This window comes from Uloborus diversus, chromosome 4, assembly GCF_026930045.1.
Source record: "Uloborus diversus isolate 005 chromosome 4, Udiv.v.3.1, whole genome shotgun sequence".
In the NCBI taxonomy this organism is placed as follows: domain Eukaryota; kingdom Metazoa; phylum Arthropoda; class Arachnida; order Araneae; family Uloboridae; genus Uloborus; species Uloborus diversus.
Genome location: NC_072734.1, coordinates 156114194 through 156134995, shown reverse-complemented (window position 1 = coordinate 156134995; position 20802 = coordinate 156114194). Strand labels below are relative to the sequence as shown.

The window sequence follows — 20802 nt, the reverse complement described above, 5'->3', positions numbered from 1 at the left end:
TTACTTTTATTATCTAATGATTTCAGACTTTGTTCTTCCTCTGATTTTTTTGTTAAATTTTCATGAGAGTTGGCAGAAAAAATGTCCACCTGTCCACTTTTACGTTGTTTGTTCTGACTTTACTAAGCCACAGCTTGTTATACAGTAAGAAATCTTGTAGACATTTTTTAACATTTATGAACAGTTGGTATACGTCAAACAGAATTTCGTTTCACTCGAAAACAAAGCTAGCGAATTATTGAACTGCATTTAAAATATGAATAATAAAACGCTCGCTAATATTATTTTTTATTATCACTTCACAATGCAGCTGTCCGAGCAGGTGTGGATTCAAAGCCATATAGTCCGTCAAACAGTTGACTGTTATTATTTTCTTTGCTAAGGAAACGTCATATCCTTTCAAAATATAAACTTACTTGGTTTTGCCAACATCTACATCAGAGTACATTCAAAACGAGAAGAAAAAAGAAACATATATAACGAAAAATGAAATTTCCCCTTTGAAGTCGAAAGATTTACTTCTTGGAAATTCGACTCCCTAAAAGCGCCAATGTTCCAAAATTGGAACATGCTATTTTGAAGGGGTACACCTTTTGGAAATATCATTGTACATTTCTACAAGCATTTTAAAATCATACATTGAAGTATTTTTCATAACTATAATAAATATCATCACATTTTCTGAAAAAGCCAATTTTTGGTAAATTTTATAAGAAAAAGTTGTAAAAAGCTAAAAAAACACGCATCTTTGAAAAATCGCAATAAATAATTGAAAATATATAAACAATCAAGCAGGAAATCAAAAAATACTTTGAACTAAACTGTGTTAAAAAAAAACTTGTTTATTTTAACGTTATTTCTTGGGAAAATTTTCAGTTAAATATGATGTTCCATTTTTGGAACATTGGCGAGTAAACGGTTAAGTTTGCATCAATTATAGGGAGCCACTGCCCACTGCTCACTATCAGTCACCAATCCCCGGAAACTGCAATTAGTTTCATTTGTCGCAATCAATGCATTATTAATGCTTTAAATGTAATTTTATACTAAAAGGGTATGCTTGCCGTGAATACAGAAAAAAAATCAACTAATTCCACTTTCACCAGTGCTACAACCTTGCTCACCGCTCTTGTTCATCAGTTCACCACATACTAATAGACTCACAAGTCCAGGAGGTGCGGTATCAATATAGTATGAAGTATGCTAATAATATCGGCATATTCTGAGCCCTTAATATTTTAGGCCTTGACGATTTGGCCGAATAAACGCAAACATATTATGCAACAAATTTATAAAACAGTGGTACTTCATAACTATTAAAATCTCCAGCAAACTATAGCATTGGATCGTTACTCGTCCTTCAATCTCAATTATATTTAATGTTTTAGCTGGATAGACCACATTTTGGGAAACTCTGCTCTAAAGCATGTCTTCAAAAGGTATTCAGCGATCGTTGCTTAAAATATAGGTTGCCTGAGGCAAAAACGCAACAAAATGGTTTTAAGAATTACTGGAAGCATGTGTTGAAAATGCATTAATGCATACTACCGCGTATTTGTTTGCAACGCACGGGTTGACCAATCCATTCTTTAATACCTTGAGTGTTGTCCTTTCTATAGACCGTAGATTGGCTGTCTGGAAATTAGCCTTGGAAGTTGGTCTCGGTCATCATGTGTGTTGAGCATTAGGGCGCTCGCTTTGTTACTGACATCAACAATCAACACCATGCCAGTGGTCTCTAAGGGCTTCCCGATGCTTGAAAAAATGTTATTTGCTTCACTGGTCATTGCATAGAAGATATGTAAAGCAATTGCAGTTGTAAGTTCTATTGAAAATTGATGCTTATATTGCCATTATTTAATTTACATCCCTTGTAATTAGGATCATGAAATAGGAGCTGCTGGTTTTATCGCACCAAAGTAATCTGCAGGGCCAGATTAACACTACACCATGGCCTAACTCTGTTAGATAAAGATGCAATTTAACTAGTAGCACTCATATTTGAAAGGAATTTAATTCTAACCTTTTGAAAATATGTTCAAATGAACTAAACAAAAATTAGTGTTGAGTCGATCTTCACATGCAATGCACCACACATAAAATGTGTCATGTCTTTCTTCCTAGTTTAAGAAGTTTTATCTTTATTGTTAGTATCAGCTGCCCTTAAAAAAAAAGACATGTGAGCAGACCATTTCTGGGGAGCCTGTTCCAGCGAAAAATAAGAGTAAAACCATGCATTTGCAGTAAGACAGTACAATAATTCAACTTGCATCTTTTTGAGGAGAAAAAAAAACATTTAATTCTTGCTACTTTTAGGCTTACTACTATATACTCATTGTGTGAGGATAACTGATTATGGATTGAGAGAATAAAATAAATTGTAAAACAAATGACACGCACACTATTAATCATTTTTATACATAAAATTTTATAACTGAACATAAATAATTTGTAATGTCCTCTATCTCTGAATATTCAGTATCATTACCTTTAAGATAATGTAACTTTCAACTTCAGCACCGTTTTTGAGACAATACTCCTCTACCAATGAATATTTAATGATATTATTGAAAATTAGTTGGCATGAAAACATCAACTCTCTTCCATTGTACTTGATCCGTATCCAACAAACTGTAGATACTTTGTCCTAAGGAGGTTTCAAATCATGGTGTTTTCTGTTTGGTGGCTTTTTAGATAGTGTTCTGATTTGCAAAACTGTTTTTGCCTCAATCTAAAGAATAGCAAGCAAGCTCTTCTGCATTTCATTCTTCTAGAAGGCTTGTAGCACCTATAACTTCTTCCCTCAGTTACACTTGTATTTGCCTAGAGACATTTTCTTATATTTTTTAAATTCCTTATGGCAATATTTGTTTCATTGGATTCTAGTGGCAAGAGGAGACATGTCGACTTTTATGTCCCTAGTTTCTCATACGTTGCTTTGAAATATACAAATAGCTAAACCTAACAACATGATTACGCTATCCCACTTTATTTAATCGAAATGAATATGACCTATCTAAAGAATCAACCTATAGTTGGAACTTTGGATGAAAAATGTGATGCAGAAAAAAATCAAAGGAAAAGGCCAAACATAAAATCAGAAATATCACTTCATACCAAAAAAATGTTGCTGAATAAAAAAGGTAATTTACATATTGCTTATGTAAATAACATGAAAAAAAATCAGCATGCAAATAATAAAAAATAAATCCCACCTGACCCTTTCACTAAATTCATGCTGTCTTTTATCAAACTATCTAATATGTGAATTATCCCATTCACTTATAAATAATGGCATTTGATTGTTTTCAGTTATTTAGTAAATTGGATAATATTTACTAAATCCATTAAACTTGATCTCTGAACTGAAACTTCGTGTTTTCTTACTTTTAGAAAACATATCAATGTTCCTTGACCATTTAAAAACCAATTTTCTGTTATTGCTTAAATTTGGTCTATATTTAAATACATGTGAAAAATAACCAAAAAGAATGCTCATTTTAGAAATGTTCTGATTTTATATTTCTGGTGGAAATTTACATGAAAGCATTTCTTTGTAAAAATTGTTTTTATTCAACATGTAAACCTAAGTTATTTTAAAATTTGTTTCAATAAATATTTTTCAATGAACTTATGTTTCTGTTGTAGCTAAAAGATAGCTTAAAAATAGAACACCATAAGTATCTAATAAAACTCTTTTTTATTTTTAAAATGATAATTAAACAATTCAAATACACAATAGAATCTGTCAATGATTTTTTTAATGGTTCTATGTGCATAATAACGAAGCAGCATGTCCTGGGAAATTTGAGTGAATTTAAAAAGAAAATGTTAAAATAATAAAACAATATACATACTAAAATTTAAAAGCTGCTCAAGAACATCTAACTTGAAATGGAACATATAAACTATGATGAAACATTATCACACATTTAAGTCATTTAAGTTACTTGATGACTAAAATACCTACTCTCTGAGCAATTTTCAGACTTATTGGGCTGTCTTGTGTATACAACAAAACAAAAGACAGCTGACATGTAAATATAAACTTTTAGGAACAAGATATTTTTTCAAGCTGTATCAATTAGTAACAACTACACTTGATAGTCCTTTTATATTTCAAATGTTCCACATTTTATAAAAGTAATTTAAATATCAACCTAATATTAGTGGCTTAGTGCAAACATGTGACAAGTGACCTTTTTTGAAAAATGGGGTAAGTGTATAATGGACTGGAATGTAACTCGTAAACCAATTACAAAATGTTGAGGTATGTTTTTAATACATAATAACCAAGGTTTCGCAAATTTAATCACAAATTTGTCTAATGTAACAGGAGTCTTTGAAAATGTTTGACAGAAGGAGTCACTTAGCGCATGTGCACAAAACCATTGGTATATTTTTGTTAAATGCAGTTTAGTTTTAAGTCCAGATGAAACTTTCCATGTTCAGAAAACACATAAGAGGCACTGTTTTTGAATGGACATGCCCAACCTAATAAATAACAATAGATGAAAAAAATCTTGATTTGAAATTATTTTTAACAACACCCATATATAACTCCATAGACATTAAGTATATAATATTTTGTTATACATTCTCATTCAGGCAAATTTAACAATTTGAATAATCATATATTAGCATATATTTTCTATACAGTTTTCTCTATAAAGGATACTTTACAATATAACAATTTTCTTTTTGCCGTTCATTCCCTTCATTTTTCGACACAGTAGGCACAAGTGAGAAGAATTGTTACAGACTCTTCATTTTAAGTCACTTTCCTCATGCTCAATTCAGTTATAGACAGACAGCCTTGGGTCAAAACTTGATTTATATGTTTAAGTAAATAAATTTTATTTCTTTATTGATTTCAGCAGAATAAATTGCAATAAAAGGAAAACTTCATAATAAAAGGACAAACGAATTACAGATAACTAGTTTTCTGAATAGTAATTATTTGTGATTATATTTTATTGAGCAACAAAACTTAATGATTTTCAGAATAAGTTATCTATCATGCTGGTTACTGTCAGAAGATAAAATTTTAGTATGCTACAAACAATTATATTAGGTTTCCCAAGAAACACATTTTAAAACTCTTAGAGCCATTCGACAACATCTGGGAAGTTGCAACTATAAATACGAATATGTCAGGTGTATTTTTTTACTGCAAAAAACTTTTAATTTGTTCATTTATTAAAATGTCTTCCAATCAAGCATTTTTTTAAAAATTTTTATTTTTTACATGAAATAAAATATTAGAATGTAGAATTTATTTTGCCTACCTTTTAAAAACATGCATGAATTAACAGCATAAACACAGAATTTTGTGTAATAGCATATGCTGTATTTTTATTGGGCAAAAGAAAGTCAGATTTGAATGCTATACAATATGCAACATTCATTCAATTTCCTTTTTTTTTTTTTTAAGTTTAGCTTTAATTCTTCAAACTAATCATCATAAACACCCTGATAAGTTTACCTAATGTAAATTAAGGTTCAACAAATCAAATTCTCACTTTATATCCACATAACAATATTTTTACTAAGCACATTCTTGCCAGATTCAACTTTGATTTGTAAAGAAATATGTTCATTCTATCATCATGCATGAATTTACATAATTTAACTTATGATGATTAAGTTCAAGAAAAATCTTCACACACAATTATTAGTAAAATTTGAAAGAAAAAAAAATACTACAAAGCTGCCTTTTTACGAAGGGTTGAAATGACAATAATATATATAATGAAACAATTATGACAAATAGACAGCCATCGGGTAAAATTATTGCATATTTAAAATAAATATTTTAAAATCTAAGTACTACTAATGTAGAAAAAAAAATTTTTAAAGAAACTTTTAAAATTTCTTAATTTTTTAAAATTATCAAACACAATAAGTAGGTAAACATGTAGAGTGAATGAGAAGGCATATGTAGGAGCACAAAACGATTTTGCTACAATATTGCCTGTTACTATCCTCTTTTCTAGAAAATTTTGTATTAGGCTTCATATAATGGAGAGATGATACTGAAAATGTCCTTTCATACACAATGAAAGGTAAATGTTCTAGATTCAATAAATGTAATCTATACCACATTTTACTGAGATCGTAGTCATATAAAAAGTGAAAATAACAAAGGGATAATTTCAAATCTAAATACCATAAGCTCAGTTGCACCCAAAAAATGCATAACATTGCTCATTTGTACAAAATGAAACATTTTTGACAAATAAAAAAAATGTGATGCAAATTCAAAAAAAAGAAATACACTTTAATATGGAGCATACTAAATATGCCTTCATGAAGTACACCAATTTTCCCAAAATTGTATGTACTTGAATTCGCAAATATACCAATCTTTCGTTTCTTAACAATTATATTTTTAACCCTTGCACTCGAGAAGTAACTCTCACTGCTTGATTGGTCATCTTGTGTTGCTGATTTGCCCAAGTCAGAAAGTCCTTGAGTGCAAAGGATTAAAACATGCCTTGATTGATTTACCAATTTGAATAAAACCGCAATTTAGTTTAAACAACAATGATGTAATTTTTTTAAAATCAAGATTTAATTACAGAAACACAGAAGATTGGTAATCAGCTTACGTCCAACAAGTAAAATACCCGAAACCCGAATGAAGGATTTTAAAACACCGTCCATTCTAGTCTGCGGGGGTAAAACAATTTATATACAAAACAAAAAAATGCAGATATATCCCCAATCACAGTAAGCCATTTGCGCAGACAAGCTATAACCAACTCTTGCTGATGATAAACTTTTCGTGATCGCCATGCTCTGTGATTTCCAGTCGATGCAAAGCGATTGATTTTCAAATAATTGTGCAAAGCAATCTGAAATAGAAACATTGTATGTTAATAAGATAAATAAATACCTTTGTGCTGAATAGTAAAGTCAGACAAAACAACGTAAGTAGAAGCACAAATTTGTAAATTACAGCAGACACGTGTTTCGGCGTTACAGGGAACGCCTTTTTCAATGCAAAAAATAATGAGCTTATGGATGAAAAGACATCCGACAAAAGCCAAGAGCAGATAAGCATGCAGCTTAAAAGATAAAAACAGCGGATTAGCCAAACACCAATGACAAAGTTATAAACCGATCAGGAACCAATAGGAATGCAAGCGAAGGCCAGGAGCTTTCTCTTAGGTGCGAACCCAGAAAGAAAGAATTCAATTGGACAAGGATTAAGCCGAAGCTTAAACAAAAAGAAAAGAAATTGTCCGTCTTTTGATTTTAACTCTTATCAGATTATCCAAAAATGTCCCAATTCATCAGATCTTGACTTTTGGGAATCCTTTCATATTTTGAGGAACAGTTCTAACTTAGTTAACGATCTTAGTGCAGTTCCATATTTTTCTAACATTTGGCTCCCATATCTTTAATACTGTCCTTTCCCCATTCCCCCACCCCTTTTTTCCCACTCATTTTTATCTATCTTCCTTTGTTTATTTTTACCTTTTTGTCTTGATTGACACCCCCCCCCCCCCCAATTTTCTTCTATTTATCTTTATTTTTCCTTTTTTCGAATATTTTTGGTTTCTGTTTATTTTATTTCATGGTTTTCCATTCTGTTTTTCCTTTCTTGCGGTTCACGGTTACGGACAATTTCTTTTCTTTTTGTTTAAGCTTCGGCTTAATCCTTGTCCAATTGAATTCTTTCTTTCTGGGTTCGCACCTAAGAGAAAGCTCCTGGCCTTCGCTTGCATTCCTATTGGTTCCTGATCGGTTTATAACTTTGTCATTGGTGTTTGGCTAATCCGCTGTTTTTATCTTTTAAGCTGCATGCTTATCTGCTCTTGGCTTTTGTCGGATGTCTTTTCATCCATAAGCTCATTATTTTTTGCATTGAAAAAGGCGTTCCCTGTAACGCCGAAACACGTGTCTGCTGTAATTTACAAATTTGTGCTTCTACTTACGTTGTTTTGTCTGACTTTATTGTATGTTAATGATAATAAATAAAGTAATGTTACAGTTTGTTTTACATTGTTTATTATTTGAGTGAGTATGATAGTTTTTTTCTATAATTTTACTATTACATGTTATTCTTGCAGCAATTATTGTTCTGCTCTCTAAAATTTAGTTCAAAATTGTTTCAATATAAACTTTTCAGTTTTATCATAATTAGAGATATGATTTTTGGAGTAATTTTAATAATTTATTTGAATTCTCATGTTTAGTGGTTGCTGAAAGTAAAGTATGTTTTAAATTTTCTAAAATAGATAATTTAATGCACTATTTTAATAGTTTTTTTTTTCCAATCACTTAATATGTTTTGTAATTTCTAAATTAAAATATAAAAAGAGAAAATTTTAAAAACCTTTAGCAAATACAGTAAAAACCTCTCCTAACAGACACCCCTCTTATGCGGACAATTTTTAATTCCCCAGTTCCAATGCAAATAACATTATTAAACCCCTGTCCTGCGGGCACCCTTCTATTGCGGACAAATAATATGTCCCATTAGTGTCTGCATTAGAGAGATTTTACTGTGTTCCTTTTTATAATGTTCTATTCCAAGAATTAATTTTTATACTAGTAAAATTTTTAGATAGGTTTTTTCAGCTTAGATATGTAGTGATAGTGTCCAAAAGAAGCTTTTTCAAATAATATTTACCCAACATTGTTTACCAAAGTCACTGTTTTCAGTTCAAATGCAACGTAAATTTAATAAAGTCGACTTGCACTTATACTAAATTTTGAATTACACTATTAAATCACAAGAGCAGCTAGACAGTGATTTTGTTTGTGCATGCTCATCGTTGTCTTCTTACCTAAAAATCATTGAGAGCTGGATTGTTGTTGAATTTCTATCCTTTCTACAGTCATATCTGGATTCATCATAGTTGCTTCTTGAATAGCTTCAGCAAGAGCCCTGTCATGATCGATTGGGTCGCCGTCACTTTGAATAGTAATCTTCTGTTCAACGCGAGTTTCCACCACACCGTCTCTTTCCATTTTATACTGAATAAAACATACAAATTGTATCATTATTAATGAAATCGATTCATCTAAAATTAAGTGTAAGTATCAAAGTTTTGATACAGAGTAATACATTACTTTTATTACATTAAAGATTGAAACAAGAATATGAAGAGATACAGTCAAATCCTTTTTTGACAAAGTTAAAGGGACAGAGAAAACATTTCGTTGTAGCAATTTTTTTACTCCAAAATTATAATGAACAGCAGCCTCTCTCATTGCCTGATTACTGAATAGGCTGACTAGGAAATGGCAAGGGCCTTCACTTTTTATGAACCCCGAATGACTAAAATAGTTTCAGGCAATAGCTAAACTTGTGAGGTTTGACTACAAAGGAAATCTGGAAAAGTGTTTGGCCTAGGGGTGTCCTGATTTCTCATTTGGGCCCTGGCATCATTGCGGAGATGGGGGCTAAGGAGACTGCCTGCTCCATGTGACCCCAGCTGGAGGGTGACACCCATAAAGTGGAGTCTATGAAAAAAAGTAACTATTTAAATTCTGAAATTTTCCACCAATATTAAGATAGAATTTAATCTTAAATTACATTCAATCTATCAAGTTCCAATGAAAAAAGAGCCTAATATAAGCGGGAACAGAGTGGCTACATATACTTCTAGGGGCAAATTTTACATAAAATGCAGTGTAATTTATCCTTTTCTTTCAATTGACTTTTGCTACACCGCAAAAATAAAAATGAGTTTTTGAAAATCATCCAAATTAAAGCATGTTATCGAATGTATTATTTTAAGATTGTGCTTAAAGGCCCATATTCAAATCAAAATGTACACTAACTTTTAAAAATCCTAATCAGCATGACTCATTTTCTTTACTAATAATAAAGCTGAAAGTCCCTCTGTCTGTCAGGATCTCTGTGACGCGCATAGCGCCTAGACCGTTCAGCCAATTTTCATGAAATTTGGCAAAGTTAATTTGTAGCATGGGGGTGTGCACCTTGAAGCGATTTTTCGAAAATTCGATGTGGTTCTTTTTCTATTCCAATTTTAAGAACAAATATCATACGATGGACGAGTAAATTACGAAATTATCATAACGTGGAACCGTAACATGGGCACAAGCCAATTGGCGAGAAAATTCACCATAAATTATTTGTAAATATACAGGCGAACTAAAAGACCTTTTAATTTTCTATTACGGGCAAAGCCGTGCAGGTACCACTAGTTGAAAATAAATATTAACTTTGAATGCTCAAAATGGCCTAAACTCCTAACTTGATTGCATGCAGACCACAAGAGTAAAAGATATTTTTTAATAGACTACATTTCCTTTAACAAGCTGATTTACAGTTTAAGGTTATCATATTTCTTAAAACGTCGGCTCGGAAAATAGTTTGCTTAATTTTTTTTCAAATAAAATTTTTTTAAAAGTTCATGATTTTTTTCACAGCTTCAAAATAAGACATGAAGCTACATACAAAATTCAAAATAAGGCACAACAATACATTTTCAGCATCAAGCTCCTGGAAAATTAAATGAAAAAGATATCAGAACTTAATTTCTAACAAAATAAGTGTAGTGGCACTATAGTCTTCAAAATTTATATCCATAAGTAAACAGCCTGAATTCTGCATAATATTCAAACATAGTTCCCATGTAAATTAAGCCCCAGGTGATTTGAAATTTTATTCCATAAAGCTTCTGAAATAGTGGTACAATTGTTGTAAATGCTAATGGTTTACTTGAGTCGACACTTATTAATTGCAATTTTAGATTATAATTACTTTTTTGAATTATTATTTTGGGACAATCATGTGGTAAAGGAAATGAAACATAAGTTATAAATAAATCTAGAAGAATTTCAAAATTAAGCCTTACCACCATGCGTTTTTTTATTATAAAACAAATATATTCAATTAAAATATTCGTATCATTAAACATCATTGTAACTTACCGTAATAGTCTCAACAGTCTTTGTTTTACTGGAGACTGTTGAGGAACTGACTATTTCCCCATCCTCAGACAAAGGCAGAATTTCACCTTCAGACTCAAACTGAGGAGGGGGAGGCACAGGGTAGTTGACTTTCCTGGTCTCTGTTGCCACCAGAGGAACAGAAGTCGTACTGTGCTGAGAATTATTTACTGTACTTGGATCATATTTGATGGCTTCAGTCTTCACTATAGCAGACTATTAGAAAAAAAAGAACGAGTACATTAACAAATATTAATGCAATAAATTTAAGCAATTACGGTAAAATAACATCAAATAAACCAAGCTAGAAAGACATGCAAACAAAAATCTTTTAAATTCAATGTTAAACTAATTTTCATTAAACAAACACACCAACACATTCCCTTTTCTCTCCCTTCTTCATAGTGTTGTTTGTTATATAACGCAGCTACATATTCATTTCTTGCCATTTGTAGATAGCATTGATGAATAGATAGTAGTTGCCTATTGCATTCCCTAAGAGATGGCATTCATTATTTTACAAGATTCACCTCTATCAATGGATAGCTATTACTGTGAGAGTTGTGATGCTCAGTTTCCACACCACCTGGGCTCTCTTTGATGCGAAACTGCACTATCAATTTAATTTTGCCCAGCGTATTCAAGGTTAAACTAATACTCAAGGGACCTTTACCTACCGCATAATCATACAAAAAGAATGCTGTTTGTTTCTTACATCTTGAAAATCCATAGCCTGGAGCTAGGTTTAAAACTGTGCCTTTAGCATAAGAGGTCAACATCTAACCAGTACACCAACTCCCTCAAAGTATTCCCAACGCTATTTTTTTAATTACTACATCAAAACATTTTCTTATAATATATATAACAGCCTACAATGTTTCAAGCTGTAGGTGGTCCCATTTTTACAACACAAAATGAATAATATGTTACAATTAATATATATTCTGTTTTTTTGCATTTCCCTTTCATCTCAAACAAGTGGTGAATCAAAATTTAGGTTTTTCATCTAATATCTGAAATTACTTTCATGGCAATATATTTTCATTCTTAAATGGCTAAAAAAAAAGTTGGGGTATCAAATATTTGCAAAAAAAAAAAAAAAAGAAAGAAAGAAAAAAAACTAATTGAATAGTTAGTCTCTTGTTCTTGTAGAAAACTTTTAATGTTTGAATCAATAAATCATGCTCTCTAAGAGGTAAAGATGGCATATATGTGTTTTTCTAGCAGAATATACTGGTTGAGAAGCTAGAAGAGAAACCGGCTTCCTCACTTCTATATACTATTGCCCCCCTTTAATATTCTTATAATTTCAAAAAAATGGTTGGAAATTTGAAAAAAGAAAATAATAAAAATAAAAAAACTTGCATGTTATCAATTTAAAAAAAAAGGGGGGGGGGAGGGAGAGAAAAAAAAAAACTTTTTTAGAAACATTTTTTAGCACAATATACCAGCTAAGAAGCAAGGAGAACAATCAGTTTTCTCATTTCTGTATATTTATAAAAAATCTTCACCAATAAAGATTTCCATACATAGTTTATGATTTAATGGTATTTTGTTCTTTCTTAATGTGTAGTCTTCAGCTATTAAAAAAAGATTTTGAAAAATTTCATGCATTCATTTTTGAGGTATTAATGTCTGCAAATCTATTATCTGAGCAAATGGCCCCTTGTTCTTATTGCGTGAATCAATGGATCATGCTCACTAAGAAGTTAGAAAACAAAAAATTATTCTTGAAACATGTTTTTCTAGCAGAATATACCCGCTAAGAAACTAGAAGAGCAATAATCAGCTTTCTCATTTCAGTATAGCTTAAAAACTATTTTTAAGGCATTAAAAAGTTTTTTTTTTAGCACGTTATGTAGTCTTCCTTGAGTTATTAAATGTCCGAAAATGATTTACGAACATAATTCATGTTTTAATCATTCTTGTTTTTCTAAAAAAAAATCTTAATGTTTGAATCAATAGATGATGCTTTTAAGAAGTTAAGAAAGCATAAAATTACTTTTGAAACACATTTTATTTTAGCAGAATATACCAGCTGAGAAGCTAGAAGAGCAATCAACTTTCTCATTTCTGCATATTTGTAGAAATCTTCAACTATAAAAATGTTTTTAAAAAAATTATGTGTTCCTTCTTTGATTCAATAGTTCTTTGTTCTTTATCAATGTTTGAATCAATAGATCATGCTTTCTAAAATGTTAAGACAGCATAAAATTACTTTAGAAACATATTTTTCTTGCAGAATATACCAGCCGAGAAGCTAGAAGAGCAATCAGCTTTCTCATTTCTGCTTATTTGTACAAATTTTCAGCTTTAAAAACAAATATTTAAAAACTTGTTATAGATGCTTTTGAAGGTGAACCATGTTTGCAAAAAAATTAATGATTAAATAGTCTCTTGTTCTTTCTCAATGTTTGAATCAATAGATCATGCTCTCTAAGAGGCTAAGACAGCATAAAATTATTTTTTGAAACATGTTTTTCTAGCAGAATATACCAGCTGAGAAGCTAGAAGAGCAGTCAGCTTTCTCATTTCTGCTTATTTGTACAAATTTTCAGCTTCAAAAACAAATATTTAAAAACTTCTTATAAATGCTTTTGGAGGTGAACCATGTTTGCAAAAAAATTAATGATTAAATAGTCTCTTGTGCTTTCTCAATGTTTGAATCAATAGATCATGCTCTCTAAGAGGCTAAGACAGCATAAAATTATTTTTTGAAACATGTTTTTCTAGCAGAATATACCAGCTGAGAAGCTAGAAGAGCAGTCAGCTTTCTCATTTCTGCTTATTTGTACAAATTTTCAGCTTCAAAAACAAATATTTAAAAACTTCTTATAAATGCTTTTGGAGGTGAACCATGTTTGCAAAAAAATTAATGATTAAATAGTCTCTTGTGCTTTCTCAATGTTTGAATCAATAGATCATGCTCTCTAAGAGGCTAAGACAGCATAAAATTATTTTTTGAAACATGTTTTTCTAGCAGAATATACCAGCTGAGAAGCTAGAAGAGCAGTCAGCTTTCTCATTTCTGCTTATTTGTACAAATTTTCAGCTTCAAAAACAAATATTTAAAAACTTCTTATAAATGCTTTTGAAGGTGAACCATGTTTGCAAAAAAATTAATGATTAAATAGTCTCTTGTTCTTTCTCAATGTTTGAATCAATAGATCATGCTCTCTAAGAGGCTAAGACAGCATAAAATTATTTTTTGAAACATGTTTTTCTAGCAGAATATACCAGCTGAGAAGAGCAATCAGCTTTCTCATTTCTGCTTATTTGTACTAATTTTCAGCTTTAAAAACAAATATTTAAAAACTTGTTATAGATGCTTTTGAAGGTGAACCATGTTTGCAAAAAAATTAATGATTAAATAGTCTCTTGTTCTTTCTCAATGTTTGAATCAATAGATCATGCTCTCTAAGAGGCTAAGACAGCATAAAATTATTTTTTGAAACATGTTTTTCTAGCAGAATATACCAGCTGAGAAGCTAGAAGAGCAGTCAGCTTTCTCATTTCTGCTTATTTGTACAAATTTTCAGCTTCAAAAACAAATATTTAAAAACTTCTTATAAATGCTTTTGAAGGTGAACCATGTTTGCAAAAAAATTAATGATTAAATAGTCTCTTGTTCTTTCTCAATGTTTGAATCAATAGATCATGCTCTCTAAGAGGCTAAGACAGCATAAAATTATTTTTTGAAACATGTTTTTCTAGCAGAATATACCAGCTGAGAAGAGCAATCAGCTTTCTCATTTCTGCTTATTTGTACTAATTTTCAGCTTTAAAAACAAATATTTAAAAACTTGTTATAGATGCTTTTGAAGGTGAACCATGTTTGCAAAAAAATTAATGATTAAATAGTCTCTTGTTCTTTCTCAATGTTTGAATCAATAGATCATGCTCTCTAAGAGGCTAAGACAGCATAAAATTATTTTTTGAAACATGTTTTTCTAGCAGAATATACCAGCTGAGAAGCTAGAAGAGCAGTCAGCTTTCTCATTTCTGCTTATTTGTACAAATTTTCAGCTTCAAAAACAAATATTTAAAAACTTCTTATAAATGCTTTTGGAGGTGAACCATGTTTGCAAAAAAATTAATGATTAAATAGTCTCTTGTGCTTTCTCAATGTTTGAATCAATAGATCATGCTCTCTAAGAGGCTAAGACAGCATAAAATTTTTTTTTGAAACATGTTTTTCTAGCAGAATATACCAGCTGAGAAGCTAGAAGAGCAATCAGCTTTCTCATTTCTGCTTATTTGTACAAATTTTCAGCTATAAAAACAAATATTTAAAAACTTGTTATAGATGCTTTTTGAGGTGAACCATGTTTGCAAAAATAATCAATAATTAAATAGTCTCTTGTTCTTTCTCAATGTTTGAATCAATAGATCATGCTCTCTAAGAGGCTAAGACAGCATAAAATTATTTTTTGAAACATGTTTTTCTAGCAGAATATACCAGCTGAGAAGCTAGAAGAGCAGTCAGCTTTCTCATTTCTGCTTATTTGTACAAATTTTCAGCTTCAAAAACAAATATTTAAAAACTTCTTATAAATGCTTTTGGAGGTGAACCATGTTTGCAAAAAAATTAATGATTAAATAGTCTCTTGTGCTTTCTCAATGTTTGAATCAATAGATCATGCTCTCTAAGAGGCTAAGACAGCATAAAATTATTTTTTGAAACATGTTTTTCTAGCAGAATATACCAGCTGAGAAGCTAGAAGAGCAGTCAGCTTTCTCATTTCTGCTTATTTGTACAAATTTTCAGCTTCAAAAACAAATATTTAAAAACTTCTTATAAATGCTTTTGAAGGTGAACCATGTTTGCAAAAAAATTAATGATTAAATAGTCTCTTGTTCTTTCTCAATGTTTGAATCAATAGATCATGCTCTCTAAGAGGCTAAGACAGCATAAAATTATTTTTTGAAACATGTTTTTCTAGCAGAATATACCAGCTGAGAAGAGCAATCAGCTTTCTCATTTCTGCTTATTTGTACTAATTTTCAGCTTTAAAAACAAATATTTAAAAACTTGTTATAGATGCTTTTGAAGGTGAACCATGTTTGCAAAAAAATTAATGATTAAATAGTCTCTTGTTCTTTCTCAATGTTTGAATCAATAGATCATGCTCTCTAAGAGGCTAAGACAGCATAAAATTATTTTTTGAAACATGTTTTTCTAGCAGAATATACCAGCTGAGAAGCTAGAAGAGCAGTCAGCTTTCTCATTTCTGCTTATTTGTACAAATTTTCAGCTTCAAAAACAAATATTTAAAAACTTCTTATAAATGCTTTTGGAGGTGAACCATGTTTGCAAAAAAATTAATGATTAAATAGTCTCTTGTGCTTTCTCAATGTTTGAATCAATAGATCATGCTCTCTAAGAGGCTAAGACAGCATAAAATTTTTTTTTTGAAACATGTTTTTCTAGCAGAATATACCAGCTGAGAAGCTAGAAGAGCAATCAGCTTTCTCATTTCTGCTTATTTGTACAAATTTTCAGCTATAAAAACAAATATTTAAAAACTTGTTATAGATGCTTTTTGAGGTGAACCATGTTTGCAAAAATAATCAATAATTAAATAGTCTCTTGTTCTTTCTCAATGTTTGAATCAATAGATCATGCTGTCTAAGAGGCTAAGACAGCATAAAATTATTTTTTGAAACATGTTTTTCTAGCAGAATATACCAGCTGAGAAGCTAAACGAGCAATCAGCTTTCTCATGTCTGCATAGCTGTATAAATCTTCAGCTTTAAAAAAAAAATTAAAAACTTTTCTCATATTCTTTTTGAAGTACAGTATACTCTCGATATCTTGAAAACCTTGATACGACGAAAAAAAAATTTCCCCCTTGATTTTCCGTATTTAATGTTATTTTTAATTCGTATGTCAAAGAGTTTTAAATCAAAACCTTGTTAGGTCAAATATAATTTTTTCTTATAAACCGAAGTTTGTTGTCTCAAAGCAACTTAGAGGAACGTTTCCAAAAAAAATTTTCACACCCTTCATTATTTCTCTCAGGGGTGAGGAATGATTTGGAGAAGCTTATTTACTGTTACTTTCATTCTAGAGCCAGGAGGTATCAGAAAATGTAAGTCCTGAGAAGCCTAAAAAACCTACCTAAAACTTTTCTCCCCCTTCTCACACCATTTCATTTGACTTTTTGACCCTATTTCCGCCTCCGTAAAAAGAGGACGTGAACGGATTATGACCTTGTTATCAATAACTAGATATCTCAAAAAACTTTTACCGTCCCTCCCTTTGACTTCGTAATATGGAGAGTATTAATGTCGACAAACACTTTGCAAACATAGTTAATAATTAAATGGTCTCTTGTTATTTCTTAACGTTTGAATTAATAGATCATGCTTCCTAAGAAGTTAAGACAGCAGAAAATCACTTTTGAAACATATTTTATTTTAGCAGAATATACCAGTTGAAAAGCTAGGAGAGCAATAAGCTTTCTCATTTCTGCATATTTGTAGAAGTCTTCAACTATAAAAATGTTTTTAAAAAATTATGTGTTCCTCCTATGATTTAATAGTCCTATGTTCTTTCATAATGTTTGAATCAATAGATTATGCTCTCTAAGAAGCTAAACAGCATAAAATTCTATTTGAAACATGTTTTTCTAGCAGAATATACCAGCTAAGGAGCTAAGCAAGCAACCAGCTTTCTCATTTCTGCATATAAACAAATCTTCAGCTTAAAACATTGTTACAAATTCTGTAAATAAATAGTAATCATTATAGTAACGTAACCTGTAAATAGTTTCCGTAATGAATATACAGCCCCTTTACATTCGGCTGAAGAATATGATCCCCCTATTTTTTTTCATTGATAAAATTTGTGAATGAAATAAGATAATGGTCTACGAATTTCGAGAAGCAGTTCGAATGTTGTGGAAACTTTTCGATGTTTATAAAAACGTCCCGCGTGATAAAAAGTTTAGTTTTGATTGAGAATTTGTACTGAGAGTGTATTAGCTCTGTTTATTGCGAGGCTTTTCGCTGTGTTGTTTTTCATATTTGGAAGTAAATACGTGTGTAACCGTTGAGTTTACGGTGTTGTGTGATATTTGCTTAATTGCTGATGATTAATTTAGCAGTTGTTGACGATTTTTCCTGTACATAGTGTAAATAAATTTCCTGTGTTTCCCTCAAGAACTGTGTCGTCCTTTCAAGAAAGTTGGAAGTCGCACCGGATCCGTTACAACATTTTTAAAACTTGTTATATATTCTTTTTGAGGCATCAATGTCTGCAAAAAATTTGCAAACATAATTAATGAGTAATTGGTCTCGTTCTTTCTTAATGTTTGAATCAATAGATATGCTCTCTAAGAGGCTAAGACAGCATAAAATTCTTTTTGAAACAGTTTTTCTAGCAGAATATACCAGCTGAGGAGCTAAACGAGCAATCAGCTTTCTCATTTCTGCATATTTACAAATCTTCAGCTTAAAAAAAATTTAAAACTTGTTATATATTCTTTTTGACGCACCAGTTTCTGCAAAAAATTTGCAAACATAATTAATGAGTGGTCTCATTCCTTCTTAATGTTTGAATCAATAGATCATGCTCTCTAAGAGGCTAAGACAGCACAAAATTATTTTTGAAACATGTTTTTCTATCAGAATATACCAGCTGAGGAGCTAAAAGAGCAATCAGCTTTCTCATTTCTGCATACTTTTACAAATCTTCAGCCATAAGAAAAGTTTTTAAAAACTTGTTATGCATTCCTTCATAAATTAATAAATGTATGCAAACGATTTCCATACATAATTTAAGATTTAATGGTCTTGTGTTAATTCTTAAAGTGTGAATCAATAAATCATGCTCTTAAGAAGCTGAAACAGCATTAAACTATTTTTGGAACTTGTTTTTTTCTGGCAGAATATACCAGCTGAGGAAGCTAGAGAACAATCAGCTTTATGATTTCTGCAGAAACATCCCCCCCCCTTTTTTTAAATATCTCTAATACCAAAACATTAATAGAAAATGTTGAAAAAAAAAATTTACATGTCACCTTTGAAGTAAAAATACATCTTAGTTTTGTAGTCAAAGAACAATTTCACACTTATAACATTATTTCTCAAATATGTTTTTTCAGAAGGGTGTTCCAAAGCTTCCTTAGTACTTATATCAAACTTTAAAAGTTAGGCATCATTTTCAAGATTTTCTCACCCCTCCTATAGATAAACAAGACCCCAGAAGATAAATAAGTCAAATTTTTGCTATTATTTTAAAAAAAAAAAAAGCATACTAACATGTTTTTCAGTTCTTTCAGGAGTTTGTGATGCAAATCAGAAGTCAGAAAATTGTGTGTGAGATAACTGACAAAAGATTAATTGTAAAATCTAAATCAGCACCAAGAAATGCTCAAAAATATGATGCTAATACAAGTTTCAAAATTTAAACATTTTCTCAGTCAATAAAAACAAATAAATTCAATGTAATGTAATTCAAACATTTTTTCGAAGTATACTTCATTTACCTGTACATCTTCCAATGTTCCGGTCATTACTCTTGTACTCTTGGTTACTTTTTGAGTAACAGTCTTCTCCTGGTCCATGCTGGTTTTAGAAGTTTTTGTTGATGTTACACCTTTATCAGGAGATGTTGTAACTTCAGTTCCTGCAATCTGCTTACTCATCGTCGTTGTCATAGAACTTGTTGCCGAGGAAGAAGATTCAGTAACTAAAGTTGGTCCCTTATATTTTTCTGTCTATTATAATTAAAAATTTGATTAGTCTCATGATTTTGATTAGTAATACAAGGACAAAATGTGAATTTGTACATGGTCACAGGTGTGAATTTTAGTAAAATTTTGCATCGGTGAACACTTTCTGTTTATATATATGTAAGCTTAAGTTTTACTTTTCAATTAATCAATACAATTTTCATAATCATTTGCTATGTTTTCTAGATTTATAAGTTTTGCCTTTCTTTCTTTCCTTCTAGTTTTTGAATGTCCTGTAATTTAATACAAATCTATGAAAATTTCTTACCTCAAAACACAGACACTGCTTTTTTGTTCTACAAAATTTTTGAAGTATGACTTTACAGCAGCATCACTTAAGTTCCAATTAACTAATTAGAAATTTTGAAAAACTCCGTGACCCATGATGGCCAAGAACTACTGTGCCCATCTCAGCTTACAACACAGAGGGCTCTGCAGTGGCGGATCCAGCCGATTGTTTTGGGAGGGGCCATCCGAAATTTTTAAACAAACTTTCCAGGGCCGAATTTAGCTCCATGCCACTCCTAGGCAAAATTTGAAATCTGCCGCCCCTCCTCCCCCCCAAAAGAAGCAAAATATATCCTTGACTTGAAAAAAACCTAAAAAAGTGTTCCCCAGATTCAAACTGTCAAACTTATGAAGAAATGATGGCGCTTCACATCCTGAGGCACCCCGATGAAATCATCACAGTGTTCTTCCAAAAAAAAATTTTTATTCTGCAAATACAATGATTGAAAAACATTTGATTTCATAAGATGTGTGAAAGTAAGCATTATTAAATTACAAGAAAAATTGTCTCTGTGGAAAATGAAAGAGTGCTAATATTTTACTTTCAAGTAGAACAATTTAATTCAAAAAATGTGTTTTATAATAGCAAATTTGCCACCCCTGGAAAGTTTGCCGCCCTAGGTAGCTGTCTACTCTGCCTCTATTGGGAATTTAGGCCCTGATAACTACCAGAAATTTTATTAAAATGAAGTTTTAAAACCTCAATTTTCGGGGTAGAGACATTAGGCGAGGGGGTTTATTTAGGAATCTCCCTCAAAAATGTTTCACGGTTTAAATGTCCAAGTAATTTTTGAAAATTCGGAAACTAAAAACGCATTTTGTCCATTTTTAATTATGTACGGAG

At 31.0% G+C, this 20802-nt stretch overlaps 1 protein-coding gene across 3 annotated transcripts in view; it reads right to left on the bottom strand.

Moving 5' to 3' along the window:
• Positions 1–3681: 3681 nt before the first annotated feature.
• Positions 3682–20802, bottom strand: part of LOC129220404 (band 4.1-like protein 3) — a 115430-nt gene continuing 98309 nt past the window's right edge. For all 3 annotated transcript variants that reach the window (XM_054854820.1, XM_054854819.1, XM_054854821.1), the window contains 4 exons: positions 19425–19655; positions 10915–11148; positions 8799–8988; positions 3682–6857 (listed from right to left, as the gene is read on the bottom strand). In XM_054854820.1, coding sequence (XP_054710795.1) covers positions 8806–8988; positions 10915–11148; positions 19425–19655 — 648 coding nt within the window. In that variant the 3' untranslated portion in view covers positions 3682–6857; positions 8799–8805. The remainder of the gene's footprint in view (positions 6858–8798; positions 8989–10914; positions 11149–19424; positions 19656–20802) is intronic.